This window comes from Theobroma cacao, chromosome 9, assembly GCF_000208745.1.
Source record: "Theobroma cacao cultivar B97-61/B2 chromosome 9, Criollo_cocoa_genome_V2, whole genome shotgun sequence".
In the NCBI taxonomy this organism is placed as follows: Eukaryota; Viridiplantae; Streptophyta; class Magnoliopsida; order Malvales; family Malvaceae; genus Theobroma; species Theobroma cacao.
Window position 1 is genome coordinate 151091 of NC_030858.1, and position 23749 is coordinate 174839.

Consider the following 23749-nt stretch of genomic DNA (forward strand, 5'->3'; position numbering starts at 1 on the left):
TAAGATTCCAGGAAAGCTACGTTATATATTTACCAAAATACTACTTCTAGTACTCGATAGGTCTGATGTTCTTGACACACAACACGACTAGATCTCAGTATGAACCGCACTCAGCATCCTATCTCCACATCTTAAACAGATATTACTCATTTGTACATGCAAAATATAGTCTACAACTTAAAAGCATCTCCAGTACAACCAAAGGAATATTACAGCCCCTCAACTGATACTCATATCCATCTCCACTTGTATATATAAAAAACGCTTCTCAGCAATTCCAGGATCCTCTTCTATCAGCGTGGTCACCCACCAGTTTACTCTAAGCATCTGCCATGGATGAGTAAGTCCGGGTTTTCTTCATATTATCAAGGCACAAAAATGGGCTGGGAAATAGACAAAAAATTCCTTTAAGCAGCAGCTTTCCTACCATCTGCTTCCACAAATACAACATTTGTATGAATCAGTTATTTGTTGCACCATTGACCAAACCCACAACAAGTTACAAAATCAACCAAATGAGATGCGTCCTCTTGCCATTTTACGTTTCAGACACCAACTGGAATGGTGTTCATGTCACCAGATATACAAAAGACTACTTACTGATGATGTCATCAGACAATCGAATGCAGATTCGAACATCTAATCATGTCTGAATAACCAATCCTAGAAGCTAGGACATTGACAATTTCATTCATGCTGCACTGGAGCAGAGGTCTGCTTACTGGCCATGGCAGCTTTTTAATAAGTATTATGTTAAGATGATAAATGAGGAAGCTAAAAGAAATGCGTGTCCAAAATATAAACAGAAAAAGTTTACAATCCAATAAAAAGAGTTAAGGCATCTTACCTCCTAACATGCAAATAGAAGCATTCCATGATTTCTTCTTCCAGCATAAATATCTACAAAAATTTGTTGTAGGCAAAAAACAAAAGTATTCTTCCTCTAAACAACTTGAGATGAAATATTTGCTGTCAATAGTGTTCCCCGAAATCCTTCTTCAATATTATCAACATTCATTTTCTGGTCAGAAAGCTCATCTGTGCAGCACCAAAGAATCAGCAAACAACAGCTACTTCAGTGTTGAACTACTTAGGTGATAAAGCTTACAATGAAAGTAACTATACAGATTCTTCCCATATTTTTCCTGTTCTAATGTCATTGAAATTAAAGAATCCAACAACTCTCACATAAACCAAAGTCAGATTCTTATTCATGCCAACTGCAGTTTAAAGCAGTAATTTATAACAAAGATGAACATGCTGAGGACATGAAGACAGAAAACAGTTTCCGTAGTTTCTTGTACATCATATCCAACTGGGGGAAAAACCAGTGCAATAACACCTTAATTCCGTTTAACACATTATCTATGACAGTCCATTTCTTGAAAAGGAAAAAAAAACAAGAACAATTACCAGCAATATCTCGATCTTCATGGATTTCTGAATCTTTCACCCAAAGCCTATCTCCAGGAAATATATTCATGTCTGCAAGAGTTGCCATTTCCTGATCAATTATTCGGGATCCTTTGTGAAGTATTTGGTTTTCCTTAACAACCTGCACAAAATGATTGTCAAAGAGGCTACTATCGAACGAAAACATATAATGAGGCTACTATCGAACAAAAACATATTTTACTATGAGAACAACAAGTGCTCATCAAAAACACATCTAATAAAAATAAAGTTGAAAATAGCAATATCTAAGTTTCAAGAAGACAAGCAATCAAACCTTGTCAGAATGAATAATATTAAGAAATTGACTCAAATGCTACATTTTCAAACAAAGATTGATATTTGGCCAAACAAAAGGAAATAAAGATTGATATCAACCCTAAATTAATAGCATGTTCTACTCAAATCATATGCAATGAACTTAGCGCAAACTTTTATTTTCCATAAATTTAATCAAACTTTGCCCAGATAAGTGATTTTAAATACATGAAGCTAAATCAGAGACAACTTGAACTAACATTCTTTGCAACATGACCTACTAACATTTTTATGAGCAAACAATATATTGCAATAAGAATGGCAAGCTTGATAAGATCAATGTAACAATATAAATGGTGTATTTAATATTACTAATTAAGACTTTATTCAACTCAACAACAATACATCACCAAAATTTTTAAAGTCCACAAATAGTAGTGTCTTGTTAAGCAAGGAGATGGTAGGAAGACAATGGTTCATGGGAAAAGACAAGACTGTCAGTCCAACTAAAGTAGTCTTAAACATTACAACTCGAAGTTCTAGACAGAGAAAGGGGAATGCATGTTCCTATTTCTGCAATATTAAAAATGCATGATGAGTCGAGAAAAACAAAGCATGCACTTTCAAAAATAATAATAGTTAAATTCAACAAACTCAACATTACCTACCCCGAGTGATTCCCATATCATCATTTTTAACTGGTATATTGATGTAGATGCAGAAACTTTTAAATTTAGTAAATTTCCATTGTTTGTCCTTCGAGAACGCTTGGAGGTTCGTCGATCTGGCTCAGAGTACTCAGATGCTTGCAAGATCGATTTTGGGGCTTCTTTTCCACGTACAAGATAAACATAAATCTCTTCATCAGCATAGTTAAGCTTTTGCATCAACTCACAGCTTTCTCTTTCTCCAATGCACTCCTCACATGCCTAGCAAAATATCAACATAAGTCATTCTAACTTTCAAATATAAGAGTGATAGCAACTGAAAGCCCAACCATGTTTAGGACAGAAAATTTTTTAGCATACTTCATTCCCCAGATTTGAGGCAACTACAAAATTTTAAGGCACTATTTACATTCCTTTCATTGAGGGTCTCTGTCCATTTTCCCAATGACCTGGGCCAGTATGTTGTAACTTGCCTTGTCCACAATTCTGATGTCCAGATGTTATGGACATCTGAGATGCCCAACAATGTTCGGTGAACCAATTAGGCAATTACCAAAAATAATTTTCAAAGCACCATTTACATTCCTTTCAATGAGGGAGCATGGTCATTCCCAACAAACTGGGCAGAATGTTGCAAACCCACTCTAGCCAATATTACATTGTTCAAGTTTCATAACTTGTGAGATGCCTCAGAATTTTCTGTGAACCCATGAGCAATCCTGCATTCTTGCAAATTAAATTCCTAGAACTCTTTTAGGATCATATAGATCAAATAGCATCTATTTCATTCTTCCTCAATCTACAATAATATTTCAATTATTTCTCTACTTGAATGCATAAAAATTCACCCATTTATGTGAAGAAAAAAATAAATAACTAAAAAAAAACTACAGCAATCTTTGTCTTCTTCCCAAATATTTTTCTAGTTCTTCAAATTCGCATCTTCCATGTGAAAAAGAAAAAACCATGTTGCATACCTCAGGACTTCCACTTTACATTTCATTACAGAAAATTAACAACACCAACAACAATAGTATTAGCTAATTATCATCAATTTTAACTTTCAAAGGAATTCAATAGTCATGAGTACTAAAACAAAATAAACTCCATTACATAGATCACCGAACAATAAGAAAAGTTCAGGGTTAAATAGCAATATTACCTCCGGGCAGGTCCTAATCACCACCTGTCTTGACTCAACCTCATTATTTACTTCATTTGGAAGATCAAGTTGCTGCACAGATATTGGCATGTCCTCACAGCATCCAGCCAAATTATCAGTGCTACTTAACTCAATCACAGCAGATATGCCGTCCTCTTTGGTACCACCCCATTCTTCACAAAAGCATTTCCAGTCATTCTCAGTGATAATTGTCAACCTATCTGTCTAAAATCCAAAGATGAGAGGAGGAAGGAGGCAGAAAGAAAAGAAAGCAAGTGGCAGGTATTAGAGAATTTATACAAGCATTGACCTGAAGCAGAAGGTGCTTATATACCTTTAATTTTTAACTACTATTCTAGACAACTAGGCAGAGTGGGTATTGCCAAAAAAGCTTATAATTAATAGATAGCACTAGTAAGCGTCAGTGTCTGCATATTTAAGCAAATGAATATGTATATATATATATATATATATATAAACATTCATATACTTACAGTAGAACTCTTCTGGAAATAGGAACCACGTTTGTAGACCACTTTTGGCGGCCTTTCAAGAAGACGTAAATGCTGGTGAAAACAAAGGTGGGAGAAGGATATTACGACCGTTATCCTCATCACTAAAAGTAAAGAGTGAAAGTTGAGCAAACAGGAAGCAAAATAGGCCCCAATAATCTACAGCTAATTTAACTTCTGACATCAAAGTCCTCACCATTTTGGCTAAAAGTCAATTTTAGTTATAAGGTGGTTGTTGGCCCATTCATAAGTGCATTATTCCTGAAATTTTCTTTAACTAACTACAGCAGAAAAATGTCATCATCAAATAATTGAAAGCAACAAAATGCACATCAAAAAATCTTTTCTACTTCCCCACATGAGAGGAAAAATAATAAGCACCAATTCTTGGCACAAAAAACAAATGATCTGCAATGGTGCTAGAATACAGAAAAAGAATTATTGGAGAAGTTGCAAGTCACCTTTTCACATTTCAGCAAATTAATGATGCCATCAAGAATTTCAGGTTCCATAGATGAAATATTTTTGCCGCTTGCAGTGATGTAGCTCCTCCATTTTGAAAGCCAAGTAGAAGGCACCAAGTAATACTTGCAGTTTAAAGACAGTGGAATACTCTTGCCCGTGGCCAATTTTTCATGATTTTGGCGCTGTTTAAGCTTTACTGCTCTGCAGCATAAACAATGGAAGTCAATCAACTGTGAAATCATATTTGTGGATATCAATACACAATGGATGTGAATTTAGTTCAGATGACCTTATAGAATCTTCCAAGCAAGCAACTTCCGAAAGTGCATTGCTGCACTCAGGACACTCTTGAAAGTCAAAAGGAAAAGTTGAGCAACCTGAAGGTTCATCAGGTTTTATTGTGATTGCATCTTCATAAAAGAAGAGCCATAGCTTCTCAGGAACCAGCAATCGCTTAGCACCAGCAGCTTGTTCCGGCATCAGGTGCCCATGAGGACATGTAATAGACATTGTTGGTCCAGCATCAGCTTCACTAGGTGCATCAAGGGTTTTTCTTTTCACCCACTGTTGCAACCTACAAGCAGCAACTGACTAGCATCACTACACACCCAAAACATAACAATAGAGAACAAAGTGGAGTAAGTTTCATTCTTCAGAATAGGTCACGTCATCATCCCACAACTTTCAACCTGACCAATTTCTAGATCAAATTGAAAGCTCAAGTTGACAAAATATGCAAGACAGAGCAATATAGCAGCTCAGAAGAAGAGAACCAAAATGTTAAAAGGAACTGATTTTCCTTCTATCAGGCAGAAGAAGAATATGATAATCTACTGTAGTCTGGCAAGGTAAACACAGCAGTGAAACTACTTAAAGTGGACATAAAATAGAAACAACTGTACTCATACCATGCCTTTGACACATAGTAGGTTCCATCCACGCACTTGCCCAAAAGTACATTGTCTGCAATCTCTTTCATCAATTTTCTTCGGTCCCTATAGCTGTCAGCACAGACGACTGTGCGTGCCACATCAATAAGGCATTCCATGCAGTAGTCAGCTTTGGCAAGTGCTGGGCCCCCATTGTACTGGTTTCCACAAGCATCCAACAAAATGTATCAGCAGTGATGGCACAGCACCACAGGGGCAAACACGAGATGAAAATGGAAATGAGAACCTATCTACATACATATGAATACATTGACATAACAATTATCATTTTTACCTTTTGATAACTGAAAAAATTAATGTGCACATCAGAATTCAAACCAAGATAAGTATACACATGCAGCAATAAGGAAAGAGAAGAGTTTAGAAAAACAGAAAAGAACAAAGAAAAGGCAAAGGAGGTGCACAAGTTGTCCAAGAGAAAAGATTCTCATGAGATTTCATCTTCCTATTGTAGATAGGAAGCATTAGACTACCATTTACAGAGAAGGCCAATACATCAGAAGACTAAAATATGTACCTTTCCAAGAAAAGACACGAAAGATACCCTGCAGGAATAACATTATACTCATGATATCCATTGTTACACACTTCGCATATATTTGTGCACTTTGGTCTCTGGAAAATCCTGGGCCATATCTGCATGACCACACCATTTGTTCAGGACCTACAATTCACTAGCCCACACACCACCCAAGCTAAATGACAAATGTTTTCAATATCAACAGATGGAAAAAGAGATCAATGCACCAAGAAAGTGGTCCAGCAGCTCGCAGTGGACCACACTGGCTGCATATGGTGTTTAAAGGTTTACTGGCCTTCTGCTCTTGTTAAAGAGAACAATCAGAAATCTCTGCTCTCGTTAGAGAGCACAATAAAAAATCTCCTCCTCCGACACTCACTATGTAGCTATGGGACAGCTATCAAACTGCATTTTATTATAAATTTAACCAAGTGCCAAAGATTAAAAAACGAAAAAAAAAAGAAGCAACAAGAAAGGTGTTATAGCATAATTAACCATAATCAGTGAGTAAATAACACTAGACAGAGTTTGTGCAGCAAAAGTTAGATGACTAAAATGCAGCTACCTTAGAGAACAATTTCATCCAGGCTTTAGCTGACAATCGCTTCACAAAGCCAACTTTGGAAACTGGGACTTTTCCATGAAAACATTGGATAGATGTATTATTTAAAACACTGCAGACATCAAAAGTAAACCATCAGCTTTAAAAGTGCAGAGGTGACAAAATAGTAGAACTTGTGACAGTTGCCACAGACCATTACAAATATTCCAAAAAGAGAACTAAATTCAGAAAGTCAACACTAAAATTTAATTCAAGATCGCTAGTAAGCACGCGTCCACAATTTAATGTAGGCTAGTGGCCAGTAAAAACCATCTACTCATTGCTCAACAACTTCTACCTACAAGAAACATGTTTAACTGCCTAACATGCACAAGCTAACAAAAAACAAAGATTCAAAAGAAATTAGAAATGTGGCACTATACTTACGGAGGAGTAATGTTATCAGCCCATTGGCGAAGCCAGTCTGTAGAAATCCAATAAAATGGTTCTTCAACTGAATGAACAGGAGCTTCAGATAGCACTGATCTCACTTCCTGTCTCCTCGCTGTTATGTGCTCTAGTTCTCTTTCCTTCTTCAATTTGTATTGTTCACATGCATCATCATATGATGAATTCAAGTCTTTTATCTCCTGAAAAAGATGAGATGGAAGAGATATACCATCATGCAAGAAAACTACATCCCCTTCTAGTTCCATGCAGTTGGCACTATACATCGTACATCCCCTCATGTCATTCTTCTTATTACACCTAAGATTGTACATTATCATGTAGGCATCAGTAGATGAAAATATCTCTGCATGACTCCCAATACTTGATTCTGCGTGTTGCTGCTGAATTTGATCCAAATGATTTCCATTGGCAGTGCCATCCACTCCTATGCAAGATGAATAAACAACTGGCTCAGTTCGAATAGATTTAGTGTTGGAAGTTGAAGAGCCTTCTCCAAATGGATGATGACCCAAGTTTGAGACATGCTCATCATCAAACTCCCACCACAGCCCTGTATTCTCATCCTTAATGTGAGCTATGTAATGGCCACTGTTTGCAGCAGTTCCTTTGTGAATAAGTACTGCCGATAAGTCATATATTAATTCCACTTGAGAAGGTTCAGACAGCCTCCCCCGCATATCTAGCTCTCCGGGAAAAGAGAACAAAGAAGAAATTTTCTTCTTTGTCGTAGTCTACTGACACATTGAAATACACAAACATCAAAAGTGATGACTGTTTGATGAAGCATGCTACTGACAAGAGCTTCTACCACAATCAATATAAATGGAATTGCTTTGCACATTGAGTCAAAAGGTTATTATAAAAAGGGAAAAGGATCAACTAATCTATTAGCTGTAAAATTCAAGCAAATAGCAAAATGGTACCAAATACATCATCAATTACCTTTTGAAGGAAATCATAGCGCTTAAGCTGAAAATTAAGCACATCAGGCAGTGTACGTAGCTTGATGCTGCGAGAAGCATCAACTCTTGTGTTACATGACTCACAAAAATATTGGTTATCACCATGCAGCTCTTCCACACTCAAGTAATCATTTAAACTCTCATCTAGAGTTTTCAGGCCCTTGACATTCAACTCAACCTCATAAAAGTCTTCCATCTTTGAAGAAGCTTCAGAATCTTTTCCACATTTGGAGCACCTATGAGTAAAGGATAATACATAAATCTCACACAAATTACACCCTTGTACCTCAAATTTTGTTACATTTATACGATAAATCACAAGATTACATATCAAATCCCACAGGGAAGTCCATTTATATAAACTCAGAGGCATAAACAAATGAATGGCTGAATGAGGTAAAATGCATACCTCAACACAAATTGCTAACATCAAAACAACTGAAAGAGGCAAACAAATAATCTCATGATTAAAAGTGGATGCAACAAGAGAATTGAAATGTTGACCAAGAGGTAGCTGACATAGTACAGGACATTTGTAACAAGCAGATGATTGCCGAAAGCTGCTGATTCATGCACCTCATATAAGCTAATTCTAACCCAAGCATGACAGACTTCGACTATGCAAGTTCACATTGGATGAATTATGTAAAATAAGGCAACAATAAAAGAGCATCCACAGTAATTTGAATAAACCATGGCCAAATATAAGAAACAAGGATTCTCATATATGAGAAGCATAATTGAGTATGATCTAAATATCGCTGGAGGAAATCCACTTAATGGGCAATGTAAGCAAGTAATAACATTGAATGGCAAATCAATATCTCTTAAAAACATCAAACAAATATCTGGTGCATGAAAAGAAAACTAAAATTTTCCCCTTGTTCCACTTAATTGGGAAAAAGTGTTTTTCAAACTGGAAGAATGGATTTTCCTTTTACCCCTCTCAGTTGCATTCCCTTTTAGGATAATTAGTCGTTTGCTTCTCTAGCTCATTTCTGAATTGTCTATCTCCATTTTCCATCATTATTCAATATCTAGTCATAACTTATATAGGTGGGCAGGGAAGATGCAATCATACATAAGGATCTAATAAGTATGCAAAAAACATATTAACTAAGTAAAAGAAGAAAAATGAGCAATAATGCTAGGGAAACAAGTACAGAAAATCATAATTTTCAAACTAGCACTGATGAAATCTAATCTTACGTTGTCACATGTGATACACTTCCTCGGAATAGATCTTGAACAATTGTCCTTGCCTTGGTAACTTTGGAATGGCTTAGACAACGCTCAAGCAAAGAAAAAAGCAAGGTCAGAAATTCATGGCTATCCTGCTGAACTCCATTATCTAACTCAAGTGTTTTTATAAATGGAGCAGAGTCAATGAAGGCCATTTTACTAGCATGCAATTGTGCAAAAAGTCGGGCAAGTTGATCCAAGACAGGATGTTGCTCCAAAATATCAGGTTCAACAGAGAAAACACCTTGTCGAAATGATTTATTCATGTACAGGCACTGTAGAATGCTGTTAGCATAACATGTTGCACCCAGATTCGTGAGACCTGCAGGTGAGTAAGCAGAAGCACGGAGATCTTTAAATGGATCTGGACCAAAGGCTTGGACAATATCTGACATTTTCTGCCATAAGCCAGTTTTCCGACTTCCATTTGGAGGTGGAATTAACCCACAAAAACAATTAGGGTTGTCTTTAGTATTCACGCGACATCCTTGACAAACTGGCTTTGTGATCATGTACAGCTGAAATACATCATCATCATTTATTTGACCCGTTGCATGAATTTTCCTGCACAACGCAAAAGAAAAATTATAGAAAAAGAAAATTCTCCCCCCCAACGCGGAAAAAAAAAAAGGATTCCTTAGTCTTAAATAGAAAGCTTGTACCTTAATATTTCAGAAGTGGTATCATCATTCTCCACTTGTCTATGCCTTTTATTTTTACTACGGGTTGTTGGTCGGCTCATTTTATCATTGACCAACCTTGCTGTGCACACATGTAAGAAGAATTGGTCATCTATTCTTGTTTTTTATAGAATAAAGGAAAATTCTCAATTAATAGGCAGCTGAGTACAAACATTAAATTCATAAGTTAATGAAAGAGACAATGAAATAGATAATAGAGCTTAGGTATAGTCCGCAATCATCCTAAAACGAGCCAAACCTTGGAGAGAGTTGAGGATTAAAATACCACATCCCTACCTTAGCTCAGTTGGAAACACAAAGATGATAGAATTGTGTTCCCCAGCAGAACAAATCTTAGTAAAATATGAAACTAACAACCTGATAGTATCATAGAGATAAATGATAGAAAAGAGCAAAGAAGTTTGCATTTCAACTTACTTTTCAAAAAAACAAGTTTGCATTTCAACTTTTATAGAAAAAGATAATGCAATGCAACTAATAGAACCTGAGATCTTCTTTGGCAAACACACTTATCTTCCAATTTCGAAGTAAGTTTGTCTGTTTGTCGTAAAAACAGATCATCAGCTAAGTTACACTAGTTAATTTCGTTTCAATCATCGGGAATCAAAGGCATACCAACTGTTCCATGAATTAGTTTGAATCAGAATCATACGATAACATAACTGAGTACGTTTAATTATAAAACTTATTGGAAATTTCAATTCATGTCCGCTAATCAAAATAAGACCTCCGGACTAACACGAGAATCAGATTAAAAAAAAAAAGCCAATAGGAGTTGCAGAGACGAAAAGAAAACCCTAGAGATAATTACTACTCCTAATCCTAATAATTGTAAATTCGCATAAACACAATCGTCCTGAGAACATTATAACGGCAGAGGAGTCGGAGTTAATACCTGAGGGGGAGAGGCGGGCCAAAAGCTGCTCCGTAAGTGAGGTGACGAGAAGGAGGAGATGAACCTGATTTTTGGTGTTGGGAATTTTGGTGATATTCCCACAATTTTTGGCTTTGCGATATTCTTATTATACGTATTAATTATAAATTTATATTTTATGGGTAGTAGTAGCAGTAGTAATACTGGTGCCAGCTTTTTATTTCAATATACTTACCATATAATAATAGTTTTTATTCTTATTTAATAATAATAAAATGAAAACTTTGGAAGGGAGACGGACGAGTGAAGGAGGCAAGAGCGTGGCGAGGGTCAAACGTCAGAGTCCAGTCAGGTCAGCTCGGATATGGGCTCACACTTCAGCGCTGGACAGCTAGACGTACTTCGTTATAATTAGTTGTTTATGAATATTAATTAGTAGAATAAACTTTGTTAACTTTACCCTTATTTTTGGCAAAAAAGTTTGGCCCCGACAAACACCATGTTCATGCGTTAACCATTATTTTAATATATTCTCGGCGTCAGATAATAGATGATCCAATTTAAAAGGCATATAGTACGTGATAGGTGATGATATTAATTTTATAAATTAAACTAATATTTGATGTAATAAGTTTGTTTGCTTAAATTTTGAATGTAATAATTTATTTATATTGAACCTTATGTCAGACAATAATTTGGCAAATACTCATATACACGATGATAATTCATGTGTCCCATTAATTCTCATCATTGCCTACATTATAACAATTAGTACTATGAAAGTTTTAAATTGAAAATCTCAAATTCAAATGATTATACACTCATAAATATTTTAACGTGCTTACTTGTTAATATTTATAAACTCAAAATTTTAAAGTTAATATTAAAGAGGATTATCTCATTTTCATTTATGTGTTTGATCACTCATTTATATTAAATTATTATATATATATATATAATTATATTTATGGTATAATTTTTTAATTTTGTAAATGAATTTATATGATTGACAATTGCTTACCAAATATCTCAATTTTATGCATCCATTTTGTAAAACTTAAAAAATTGATAGTCAAGATGTAAAGATAAATGTCCTTTTTATATTTTGATTGCACATGGAATACAGACTCGATCATCCATGTCCACCATGCTCATTTATTACCTAGCACATGACAAATAGCAAAAAACAAGCATAACAAAGGCTTACATATGGATAATTTGTTAAAGATAAAATAAAAGCATGGGAAGATAATATTTGTTGTAGAAAGAAGTCATGATTCCAATACTTTTATAACCCATTTTAGAAAGAAATCAAGTTTGGAATGTTTAATATGGAATCAAAGGCAAAATCATAAATATAACCAATTTAGCCCTCTAATATTTTACAATACTTACTATAATATTCCTTTTCATTTTAGATAATAATCATAATTCCAATACTTTTATGAAATGTTTAAATTAGTGTAATCATTAACACTTATAACACTAATGTGTGAAAATTTCCATTAGTTTGGAATTTTGTTTTGGTGGGAAGAAAAGTTCAAATTTAATTTTTTAATATATTATTGAATCAAATATTTATGTGAAAAATCAAATTGTTATTGTTAGTAATAAAAATTCTACTATCTTATATTTTTAAATTTATATATATGTATGTATAAATAAATATAAATAGGTATACATATTTCCTCTAATTTATTGGTAGATAAATTAGACATATCATGATTTACAATGGTGTAAGTTGATGTTTTGATTAATTTAATTCTTTTTTTTTTTTTAAAGAAAAACAGAAAGAGAGAGTGAAGAGTAAAATAATAATAATTTAAATAAAAATATGGTTGATTGCTGGGAGAAAGAGTTTAGGTATCGTGAAGTTAAAAAGGAGGAGGGTCTGGAATCCGCGTTTACCCCACGGAGTTGATTTGCAGTTTTCAACAAAAATTCATCATTGTTTTTCTTGTCATCGGTCAAAGAAGAAGTAAGGGAGGAGAAGGATCAGATCTACAACTTCGATTTCAATAATTAATACTAGTAATATATATATATATATTTATTTATTTCTGATTATCGAAAATACTAGGAGAGGAGGCTTTCCAGGTATTTCTTCCTTATTTTGCAGTCCCTACTTGTTGAATCGAAAATGAATCGTCCTCCGACTTGAATTTAGTAGCAACGATGATTTACCATTAATTTTTACGTGTTTGAGATGATTTAATTTATGGTAATGGCTTGTGTGTGTGTTTGAATAGGCAGCGGTGAGCGATGGCGGAGGACAAAAGCATTCCCGAAGGTGAAAGCAAAGAATCGAGTCCCCCGGTGGTGAAGAACAAAGGCAAGGGAGTCCTCTCCCGCGTCTGGAATGCAATCTTTAGGATTCATGGGGACGATTTCGAGAAGAGACTTGAACACATTTCCAAGGAAGAGGCCGCTGTTCTCGCGCGAATGAAAAGAAGATCCCAGACTTGGAGGAGAATGGTTAGGCATCTCATTGTCTTTTCTGTCATTTTGGAGGTACCCACCCTCAACCTCATCACCCTATCTCTACACTACACAAGTTGCTAATAACAATAACAATGCCAAACAGTTTTTTCACTCCTAATCTGCAACTTGTTGCTCTTCGTTTCTCATGCAGTGGTATTACTACTTTTTGAAATCATTTTTCAATCGGAAATGTAGCTTTATTCCGTGTTTTGTTTAACATGTGCATACTATCTGTCATTTGGAAAAGCTCGCGGTAGAGTCCACCAACCTTCTATCATTGGTGATTTTCCTCATATTCTGCATCCAACCATTCATATATTTTCTTGGTCAGCAGCTGGAATTTCTTCATCCATATTTAGCCTGTGCATCTTCTATTTACCTCTGAATAAATTTCGTTGTTCTATCAACTTCTTCCAGAACAGAAGTGCTGCCCAAATGACCTTTTTTTGTAAGAAAAAAAATGACAAGGAAAATGTGACAAGTACTTGCAATAACTTTCTACCTTTTCAAAGAACTCTTTCCTGGATGGGCCCTCATGAAGATTTTCTTGTCAATTTACAGGTTGTTGCAGTTGCTTATGCCATCATGACAACAAGATCCATGGAGTTGAATTGGAAGATGAGGGCTTTTCGAGTTTTACCAATGTTCCTTTTGCCTGTTTTTTCTTCTCTTGCTTATTCTGCAGTTGTAAGCATCACAAGGATGTGTAAGTAACTCAGTTCAGTTTCTTACACAATTTTCATGTTGTTAAAGGTCTAGAGTTGTTGTTTTGTCTCTCTCTCGCTCTCTCTCTCTCTCTCTATATATATATTTTATGTTATTACTTGGTAATAGCTGTTGAAAATTTACAACAGGGTGAATCCTGTTGATAGAATTTGTGAGCATGTGCTAACTATCTGCACAAGTTATGTATTAAACAAGCACAGAGAAGTTCTAACCTTGTAAATAGTAACATGAAATATCCTCATTTCTTCTCTTACTGGACAGTTGCCTATTAGTAATTTGCTGTTGTCATGCTTGGCATGTGTGTGTTGGAAATCGCTTTAATGCTTGTCTATAGAAATCATAACTTGTTTTTAATCTGTTGTATTTGTATCCACAGTTGTTATCAAGATGTATGAGGCTTGCCTTTTTTTAGGTTTTAACTTACTTTGAACATTGAGTATATCAAGCAGAAGTTAACAACCCTGAGATTGTTAGTATGAAGTGTGTTCTTAAACCAGACATGCTGATTCAACTTTAGATATAACTTGAGGAACCTAAAATTGAAAAGTATAGAATTAATCTAGTTGGCAGTTTGAAACCTGAAGACAATATGTCCGTTTGTTGAAATACATTTTTAACTTATATAGAACGATTTAATTGGATGGCCTTTTTCTAATCCTTTTTGTACTGGGTGACTTCCTCCTTTTTATCCTCCACTCCTGTACTTTTTTTCTTTCCATCCCCACTCATCTTAGATTTTCAGAAACAATTTTCCTGCTGCAAAACAAGAACTTATTTACAATGTTGTGCAGTTAGTTTAGACAATCTTAGTACGCAACTTATTCGAACTTTTTGAGCTAACAACTCACATGAGTACATTCCAGTTGTGGCAAAACAACACTTATACAGAACACCTAGAAGGAAGCCTAAATCTAGCCTTAAAGAGGCCCTATTTTCTTATTAATATAAGTTTTATTTTGGGTAGCTTGTTTTTGTAAGTAGTTCAAGGTAAAACACAGAGCTGACTATTGATTTTAGCTGGTCACAATTGGGCTGTTCCAGTCTGTTATCTTTGCTCTATTTCCTCTGTTTGTTACACTAAAGATTTTTTTTTTGATTAATTTATGAACCTAATATTTGATCCAGAATCCTCTCAGTGTACTTCCATGTAATTGGCGTCATGAATTTCTATGCTTCATTTATCATTGTAGCATTGTCTACCTTAATGTTTCAAAATGCAGTCCTTTATTGTTGTATCTATATTTTGATGATCAAGGTCTTTCTCATGCTCTCTTAGGTAGTTGGACAGTTCTTTATTCTGTCTCTTACCTTCTTATGTTAGGCAAAGCTCTTTCTGATTCAAAAGCAAATAGCATAAGTGACATTCCATTATTATTCTTACTACTATTCAAAACACTATTTCCATCCTTTACATATTTCCTTGCATTGTGATTGTATTTTGGTAATATGTGTACCATGGAAGGTAAGCCTGTACAGTTTTTAAGAATAAGTGGTAACCATAATAAGCTATATTACGATGATATATTAGTTCAACGTTTGTGGGTTTTCTAATTATGGGTAATCTTGTTAATTTAATGCAATTTTATTTTATAGGCGATCGCAGGGACCAGAAAACTCTAGAAAGACTTCGTGCTGAAAGGCAAGCTAAAATTGATGAACTTAAGGAGAAGACAAATTATTACACTACACAACAGCTTATTCAGGTAATCATGGAAACCCAGCTATTCATTTCATCAAATCTCCATTTAAGTCCTGCGCTTGAAGTCTACTCGAACTTTCTTCTGTTATTAATGCCATGAAAGGGGGGTGTGAAACTCCCTGAGATATATTGTTGTAAAAAGTATTTACTGCTTTTTTATATTTTCCCTAGTAGTGTAAGACACCTCTTGGATAGCTAGAAGAAGAGTTATTTAACTAGGGAAAAGGTATTAGTTAGAGCCTCATTTTATTTTGAATGATAAACTAAAAAGGGAACTATTGATAGAATTGCTTGCAGAAGCACTGTGGGATAATTTTTCACATATATGCTATGCACAGAACCATGCAGGAAGGTATAAATGCTTTGATTAATCATCTTGAAAAAGTTGCTACTTAAGTAAATTATAGGTAAAAGCCTGTTATTAAGAAACTTATGTTATCAAACAGAAGGTATAACAATTAATTAAGATTTCTTCTTTTCTCTTTTTAAAGCTGAAATGGGGACAGTGGACAAAATTTCCTTTTTTAGTTTTTGTTTTGTTCTTAGAGTTTGTTTTGCTTATGAGCTAGATCCTGGAGTATTTTTTTGAATGCGTGATATCATATGCAAATGGAACTTAGCCAAAGCACTTGGATGCAGAGATATGATCCTGATCCAGCAGCAAAGGCTGCTGCTGCAACTGTCCTGGCATCTAAGTTGGGTGCAGATTCAGGTTTGAAAGTCTATGTTGGAGACGAATCTAAGCTTAATGTGCCAGGGGGGAAGAGCAATGATGTTGAGGTAGTGCCATCTAGTGGACTTCGAAAACGAAAGCAATTGCACACTAGATCCAGTAGTACAGGAAGCACTCCATTGCTTCATTCTGATGAAGAAACACCTCATTCTGCAGGGAATGAGGGTCCTCAACCTTCTGAGCATGATCAACTGGTTGTTGTTGATCATCACCATCCACAAGGACCTTCTGCACAGGATGGGGGGTGGCTTGCACGAATTGCTGCCTTGCTTGTGGGCGAAGATCCAACACAGTCTTATGCACTCATATGTGGCAACTGTCATATGCACAATGGTTGGTGGTATTTACTTTTGCGGTTGTAGTATCAACTCAGGAATATTGCTCATCCCCTGATTCCACCACATAATTGCACACATGGACACTACAGACTTGCAGTGTTATTGCACAAGAATATTAAACTTCAAATTATTTTGTTGTTTTTGGGTGTTCTTCAGGACTTGCCAGGAAGGAGGATTTCCCATACATAACTTATTACTGCCCACACTGCCATGCTCTGAATAGGCCAAAACAATCAGAAGAACATGTTTCTAGTTCAAGCTCCCCTAGTATGAACCCCTTGAAAGCAGAAGGAAGTGGTGATGCAACAAAACATTCCAGTGGCAGTGGTACAATGGGTGAGAGTGTACTGACGAGCAACAGCTCTGAGATTGAGGAAGTAACTGAAAAAGTAGTGTCAAGGGATTCAGTTGGATAAAACGCATATCCACATGGAGCCATGAAATTGAGTGAGATGTTCTATTTTGTTAAAGAGTAAGAGGTGTTTCTGGTTGGCCTTTGATCTCATGTGTAGAGCATAGAAACTGTTGATCTCTGGATTTGCCCAGTGGTTTTGGTTCTCTTGGTTGGTTGTGTGACTAAAAATTATTGAGATATCTTACAGGGAACTTGTGATTATACACATATAGATCACTTTTCCTTGATTGTAATCATGGAGAAAGTGCACCTGTACCATTTTACCTTGTGATCATCGCACTAAATCTTTTTAGGCTGTAAGCGAACATACTCGTGGAAGTTCCAAAAGATAAATGAGAGTTTTCATTTTGCCTATAAACTGTCATCCCATCTCTTTCAATTAAATTAATAGTCACTTTTCTTTTATTATTATCTTTAAAAAAGGGTTAATAGTCACTTATCATTGTCATCAACAATTACAATTGACCTTGTCACGCATGATTCGATAAAATCATCACAATACAAAAAGGCCAAGGACAGACAGGGTTCATATTTGGAAATCACAAAATCAAATTGACCCAGTATGTTTAGTTTTATGGGAAATTAGAAATAAATTGTTGTTTTCAGAAGTGAAGGCTTAGTAATTTGTAGTAACTAATTGGCATTAATGATTACACCAAAACCGACAAAAAAACAAAAGGGGAAAGGGGAAGAAGATAGAAGGCGGGCCGTGGCCCGTGGGGTTTTTTTATTACCAAATTTAGGGTGTTCCGGCGGGAAAGAAAGCACTTTGTTAACACGTGTAAAGAGGAGAGCATTTACATTTACTACTATTTATTAGAAAAATATATAAGTAGTAGTAGCAGCAGTAATATTGGGAAGAAAAATTGGTAGCGAGAAGTCAAAATGGGTCTCGGCTTTAGGGTTCATGTTCAACCACTCTTACTCTAATCTTAGAATTAGAATTAGTCTCTCCTCAAGTTCGACTCACTCCCTGTGTGACTCGGAATCGAATCCATTTCTCATTTGAGGTTCTCTCTTCTCCCATTGCATTTTTTCTTTACTTACTCTTTTCTTGTTTGGATTGATGCAGTTTTTATGAATTCGTTTTTCTATAAACCGTAACTGCTATTCTTCGATTCGGCTTACTGCATCTTCCTTTGGCTGCAATTCAAGGACTACGATGAATGTAGATTAATCCGATTTTCTTTTCGTAGTTTCATGTTTGAAATATAAATCCACCGGAATTAACTATATTTCTTTTCTCTCGGTTTTGTTTTGATTCTTCGCTTCTGCTGGAGCTGCAGAACCATCGTTTCTGTGCCGTGGACGACTACATGGACCAGGTTAGTTGTCATTTTAATTTACCTCGTTATTTTGCTGCGTTATCTCTGCACCTGAGCTCGTTATGCTTTTTCTCAATCTTCCAGTACGAGAAAGTTGAGAAGATTGGTGAAGGAACCTATGGCGTTGTCTATAAGGCTCGAGACCGCATCACCAATGAAACGATCGCTTTAAAGAAGATTCGCTTGGAGCAGGAAGACGAGGGTGTACCTAGCACCGCAATCAGAGAAATTTCTCTCTTGAAAGAAATGCAGCATGGAAATATCGTTAGGTATGCTAAGCACTGCACAACTCAACTATTATTCCATTCACATTGCTGTTTCAACCTCACCAGTTTAAACCATTTTGCTTTCTGCTTGTGCTACTCTTTAATTTTCTTCCTTGCTGTTCAGTCAGAGTGTCTAGTTTGTTGTCTACTCCTTAAATCACTAGATAGTAGATAATGATCCCTCCTGCTTTCTTGTGATGCTCTATTTAGAGAACAGGACCTCATGGTAGCTTTTGATGCTGATCTTGCCTGCCATAGGTTTTAAGTTTTTGCCATATGGTATATGACAGCTCCTCTTGCTTTAATCAGAAATTTTTTCGATTTTCCTGTAAGATGAAGTGAATAAGTATATTGAGAACTTACATTACGTATGGAGTGAAAGAAGAGAAAAACAAAAGAAATTTAAAAATGCGGCAACACCATACTTTCCTGGAAGCGGAAAGAAGCTGATGCATTGCTCTACTTTCTTTAACTAAGGAATTTGACTTAGGTTGCTTAAATTAAGCCCATGAATTGGCTTTCGTGGATCTGAATGTTTTGAAACCATTAACATCTCTGGTCATCTTTTGCACTATGTACTAACTTCTTCTTGTCTCTTGTATACATTGACCGTAGACTGTTTGTCAGGCAGCTTCTCTGATTGATCTTCTGATGACAGGTTGCAGGATGTAGTGCATAGTGAGAAGCGTCTATATTTGGTTTTTGAATATCTGGACTTGGATTTGAAGAAGCACATGGATTCATGCCCAGAATTTGGGAAAGATCCACGGATGATAAAAGTGAGTGAGTTTTTTCTTCTGTTTGAAGGTTTAGGCCTTATATGCATAAAAATGAGCTTTCTGTTTGGAGTTTAACAGCTTTAAAATGTCACACCCCATTGTCCAATTACTTAATATAATGGTTGCTGTAGGTTTTTGTTGTTTATAATAGATATGATTCACAAATTCATTTTGAAGTGTGAGGAGATGTAGTTCTTTTATCTGCAATCGTCTCATTCAAGTGTCTGTTGGAAGCCAGAAATATGCTATCTTATACCTTTCATGTTTTGTATATAAATTTTGAACTTAGAACATAGAAATGTAATGCTTTTGGAACTGCTTGTCAAGAAATGTCTAATTGCACAAGTCTTTCCCCCCAGCCTCCCCAACCGTATTAACTATACTATTGTAGGTTAGCATCTTCATCTGAGTGCATTAAGCCCTTGCTATTATCAACATTGGTCATTGCTTGACCTTGGTTGTCTAATGTATTCGGGTGATGATACTATTACTCACAATAGTAATGTTGTTATTTGATCACCTTGCAGACATTCCTTTATCAAATTCTCCGTGGCATTGCTTATTGTCATTCTCATAGGGTTCTTCACCGAGATCTAAAACCACAAAATTTGCTGATAGATCGCAGCACCAATGCACTAAAGCTTGCTGATTTTGGGTTGGCCCGAGCATTTGGTATTCCTGTCAGAACATTTACACATGAGGTATCAAGAATCACCGAGTTTAAGGTTTTGGGGTGTTCACTTGTCTTGCTAATGCTTGATTATTCCCGTTTTATGCTAGGTATTTATAGTTGGTTGATAACAAACTCTTAAAAGTAATATTTCATCTTCCTCTCATACAAAGTGATAACAATTAAAAGCTGGAAAAAAGAAGTTTCAATCTGCTGGAAAAGTCCTTGGCTTTGCTGCATTTCTGCAGGACGAAACATTTTGTTTCTACTTGTGACAAGAAAATTCCATTCGCTTGAAAATGGAAAAGATAGTCTGAGTAACTACAATTTGTTAGTTATATCAAACAGTTTCCCCTTACATTGCATTCAGGACTTCTGTTGCTCTGGAGTCTCTAATGCAGATTTAGATTCCTTTAGAGCATCAGTGAATTGGTTTCCAGTTGGATATATCTTAAATGTTCTAGGATAACAGAGCCTGGCTAATGACTTGCATGCTTGATATTTTCAGTACATCAGCATACCAATATTACCTTGGGTTCTAAAAATAGTCGTTATCTCTAGGTGGTTACCCTCTGGTACAGAGCACCAGAAATACTGCTTGGGTCCCGTCATTACTCTACACCTGTTGATGTGTGGTCAGTGGGCTGTATATTTGCTGAGATGGTGAATCAGCGGCCATTATTTCCTGGGGATTCTGAGATTGATGAACTGTTCAAGATCTTCAGGTGTTGTACTCTTCTTACCACAAAGTTGTTGCCTTCATTTAATTTTAGTTTCCATCCATGGTTGTAAATTTATTATCTGTGTCTGTTTCTGGTGTTCTTTTATAGTTCTGTTCAGCAGTTACCTTCAGTGCGTTCATTTGGAGTCTGCTCTGAATAGTCTTGAAGGGACGATTTGATTATGTTATTTAAATGCTAACTCAAAATGATTATAGGATATTGTTTAATTATGCATCTGCTGGGAGAGGAGTTGTCCTTAAACCGAAATGTATAGATAAGTTTATAAGTGGCTTGCCAAAACCAGACATGGACATTGATGGTCTTATATAATTCAATTCAAAGGAGTGTCCCTAATGTGATGGTTGGATTCAGCAAGGTTAAATGTTTCTTTTTCTATTCTTACCTGTTGTTCCACTCTTCACATGTTGGGAAAACTTATTATTTAAAATTTTGTGTCATTTTATCCACATATGACTAAATTTGGGTTGAATTTAGATAACATGAGCTAAACTGAGTTGTGTGAGTGTTAGCTTGGCTTGTACCGAAGAAGAAAAGAAACTTAGCTTGGCAAACTCTTTTAATATTTAAATAGATAGTGTGTTTATGTTTTCTCTTTTTCTTTTTTGACCCTATTTTTATAAGTCCTACAATGTTGCTCATCTGACATTTGATGCCTTCTTTGTTGATGTGCATAAGACAATGCATTGCCATAACCATGAGCTTTTGATTTGCATTTTGGTAGACGGCAACGTGAATCTCTACCGACTAAAGGCTAAAAGAAGAGTTATTTGGCATTAGAAGATATGAATGATGTTAGAATGGGCTTGCTTATGGCTGTTTATCTGTATTTTATATGTGCAAACACCCACACATACCTTGTACATATATATATATATATAAACAAAATGGAGCTCTTTTAGTTCATTGAACATCAAAGGGTGCCTTCTACATGTAGTGTATAGGAAAATATTAGTGCAAATTTGCTCTTTCTCATGTAGTTTTGCATATATGTAAAACTTGTGCATTCCTTTTAGACTGATATATATATATTTTTTTATGTCAAGAATCTTGGGTACTCCAAATGAGGATATATGGCCTGGAGTGACTTCATTGCCTGATTTTAAGTCTGCTTTTCCAAAGTGGCCGCCTAAGGTAGCATTGTGTTTATGGCATCTAGTGGTTGTATGTTTTATCATCAACCTCTTAGAGAGAAAATGTTGTTGGATGAATTAATTGATACACCCTTTATTTGCAGGATTTGGCAACTGTTGTTCCAAATCTTGAATCAGCTGGCATTGACCTCCTTTCTGTAAGTATCTATCTGGTGTATTTCTTTTCTTGCTTCACCTGAGTCCTGATTATGTGACTGCAAAGTATCAAAATGGGCGATATATAAGATAAAATAACTTTGCTAGTTGTTATGAGTTGTGAGCTAAAGCAATGTGGCAATTTTTTATTTTGCTAAGGTCAGAGTATGTAGTTGATTGATGTGCTTGCTTCAGCTTTAGAGACTTTGGATTATTATTTTGTTTGTTTGAGTATATTGGTGATAATATTACTCCAAGCAGACTGCAGCTTGAGATCATTTTGAAACTCGCTAATATTACTCAATAAATTTAAGAAAAGATGGCTTAAAGCGAAGCATTTTTGTTTTCTGTGAGCTTTAACATATCACCATTCCTGATGATGGCCGAGGAATGTTTGAATACATGTATTGCATCTCTGCAATTTTAACTGATCATACATTGGTGCTATCATGTTTCAGAAAATGCTGTGCATGGATCCCAGCAAAAGAATTACAGCAAGAAGTGCACTTGAGCATGAATACTTCAAGGATATTGGGTTTGTACCCTGATAAAGCCATTTATCCATCTTCCTGAGAAGTGTCTATATTGATGTTAGCATCTTGTGGGTGTTGATTGTGAGAAATATGTGTGGTCTATTATAATTTTGTTTGTTTTTACTCATTGCAATTTTTGGTTGCCTCTTTCGATTTCCATGAACCAAAATTGAGATAAAATGGAACTGGTTTTTTGCAGTTACCTTGGAATTGTCTAGCAATAGCAAGTATCTGTCTTTTGTTTGCCTCATCCGGAATGAATCACATTGCATTGCTTTGCTTTTGGTAAAACATAACATTTTTCGTGTTGATTTGGATTTTATCTGAAACAGCCATATCGTTAGTTTGATGGGCCAGAGATGAAATTGACAAATCGTATCTCAATTAAAACCCCGTTAACCGGAAGGAATCATTTACGGTGAATATATGTATAAAGAATCGAGAAATATTCAATGGACAAAGACAAGCAAAAGTTAGAACAATGTGAAAAAAAACAAAACAAAATACGAAAGGCATAAATAAAGAGATCAGAAAGGTCCAGGCTATGACATTTTAGTGCAAGACGATGTGAAAGCACAATCCAAGCAAGGAAGCTTCCAAGGAACCAGCCCCGCCCGAACCTTGTGTCGAGCTTTTAAGGGAGCAGATGTAATTCAAATGCAACCGATGCAATCCTGTCATTCTTGTTTTTCTTCACTTTGTATCCAACTCTTAACATGCAGTTAATAGATATTAATTGATATAATACATATAAATAATTTATTAATGTACATAGAAATAGGCAGGTGGATGCCTAGATGACACGTACTGACAATTGCGGCAAGGATTCAATCCAGGTGTCGCAGCTGCATATATAACTGAATTCACCCACCCTTTCACGTGTAAGTACTCTTTTCTTTCCATTGGCCCTCTATGTTTCATCTTCTTCAGATATTCTGAAATTATATATTTGACTTAGACCTACTGGTTCTTTTTTT

The 23749-nt window shown here is 35.6% G+C and overlaps 3 protein-coding genes across 7 annotated transcripts; 2 read left to right on the forward strand and 1 right to left on the reverse strand.

The window, feature by feature from the left end:
- On the reverse strand, nucleotides 1-10939 carry LOC18587573 (ubiquitin carboxyl-terminal hydrolase 26). 2 transcript variants are annotated; one of them, XM_007011432.2, is made up of 15 exons: nucleotides 10800-10938; nucleotides 9866-9965; nucleotides 9171-9767; nucleotides 7942-8197; nucleotides 6976-7730; nucleotides 6553-6661; nucleotides 5426-5604; nucleotides 4807-5091; nucleotides 4514-4718; nucleotides 4035-4106; nucleotides 3541-3765; nucleotides 2379-2639; nucleotides 1414-1555; nucleotides 848-1038; nucleotides 1-430 (listed from the first exon to the last, which is right to left on the reverse strand). In XM_007011432.2, exons 2-14 carry the CDS (start codon nucleotides 9943-9945, stop codon nucleotides 944-946), a joined length of 3261 nt encoding a protein of 1086 aa, XP_007011494.1. In that variant the 5' UTR covers nucleotides 9946-9965; nucleotides 10800-10938; the 3' UTR covers nucleotides 1-430; nucleotides 848-943. The 2 variants fall into 2 exon arrangements, with proteins under 2 accessions (XP_007011494.1, XP_007011498.1); XM_007011436.2 differs by lacking the exons at nucleotides 1-430; nucleotides 848-1038 and having other exon boundaries at nucleotides 2375-2639; nucleotides 10800-10939.
- LOC18587576 (uncharacterized protein At2g24330) lies at nucleotides 12620-17528 on the forward strand. Of its 3 annotated transcripts, none has more exons than XM_007011440.2 (6): nucleotides 12620-12875; nucleotides 13028-13289; nucleotides 13821-13965; nucleotides 15579-15688; nucleotides 16324-16750; nucleotides 16912-17528. In XM_007011440.2, exons 2-6 carry the CDS (start codon nucleotides 13041-13043, stop codon nucleotides 17169-17171), a joined length of 1191 nt encoding a protein of 396 aa, XP_007011502.1. In that variant the 5' UTR covers nucleotides 12620-12875; nucleotides 13028-13040; the 3' UTR covers nucleotides 17172-17528. The 3 variants fall into 3 exon arrangements, with proteins under 3 accessions (XP_007011502.1, XP_007011505.1, XP_007011504.1); XM_007011443.2 differs by having other exon boundaries at nucleotides 13028-13253; XM_007011442.2 differs by having other exon boundaries at nucleotides 12620-12756.
- Nucleotides 18008-23022, forward strand: LOC18587577 (cell division control protein 2 homolog). 2 transcript variants are annotated; one of them, XM_007011444.2, is made up of 9 exons: nucleotides 18008-18180; nucleotides 18457-18495; nucleotides 18580-18764; nucleotides 19420-19540; nucleotides 20068-20241; nucleotides 20772-20935; nucleotides 21997-22084; nucleotides 22188-22241; nucleotides 22698-23022. In XM_007011444.2, exons 2-9 carry the CDS (start codon nucleotides 18487-18489, stop codon nucleotides 22785-22787), a joined length of 885 nt encoding a protein of 294 aa, XP_007011506.1. In that variant the 5' UTR covers nucleotides 18008-18180; nucleotides 18457-18486; the 3' UTR covers nucleotides 22788-23022. The 2 variants fall into 2 exon arrangements, with proteins under 2 accessions (XP_007011506.1, XP_007011508.2); XM_007011446.2 differs by having other exon boundaries at nucleotides 18457-18764.

Coding starts and splice junctions, on each gene's coding strand:
- LOC18587573 (XM_007011432.2), bottom strand. CDS start 9,945: ATGAGCCGACCAACAACCCGTAGTAAAAATAAAAGGCATAGACAAGTG. Junction 8,198..9,170: donor AGTGTATCACATGTGACAAC/GTAAGATTAGAT, acceptor CTTTACTCATAG/GTGCTCCAAATGTGGAAAAG. Junction 3,766..4,034: donor ATTTCCAGAAGAGTTCTACT/GTAAGTATATGA, acceptor TTTGGATTTTAG/ACAGATAGGTTGACAATTAT.
- LOC18587576 (XM_007011440.2), top strand. CDS start 13,041: ATGGCGGAGGACAAAAGCATTCCCGAAGGTGAAAGCAAAGAATCGAGT. Junction 13,290..13,820: donor TCTTTTCTGTCATTTTGGAG/GTACCCACCCTC, acceptor GTCAATTTACAG/GTTGTTGCAGTTGCTTATGC. Junction 16,751..16,911: donor CAACTGTCATATGCACAATG/GTTGGTGGTATT, acceptor GGTGTTCTTCAG/GACTTGCCAGGAAGGAGGAT.
- LOC18587577 (XM_007011446.2), top strand. CDS start 18,487: ATGGACCAGGTTAGTTGTCATTTTAATTTACCTCGTTATTTTGCTGCG. Junction 19,541..20,067: donor AAGATCCACGGATGATAAAA/GTGAGTGAGTTT, acceptor ATCACCTTGCAG/ACATTCCTTTATCAAATTCT. Junction 20,242..20,771: donor TCAGAACATTTACACATGAG/GTATCAAGAATC, acceptor CGTTATCTCTAG/GTGGTTACCCTCTGGTACAG.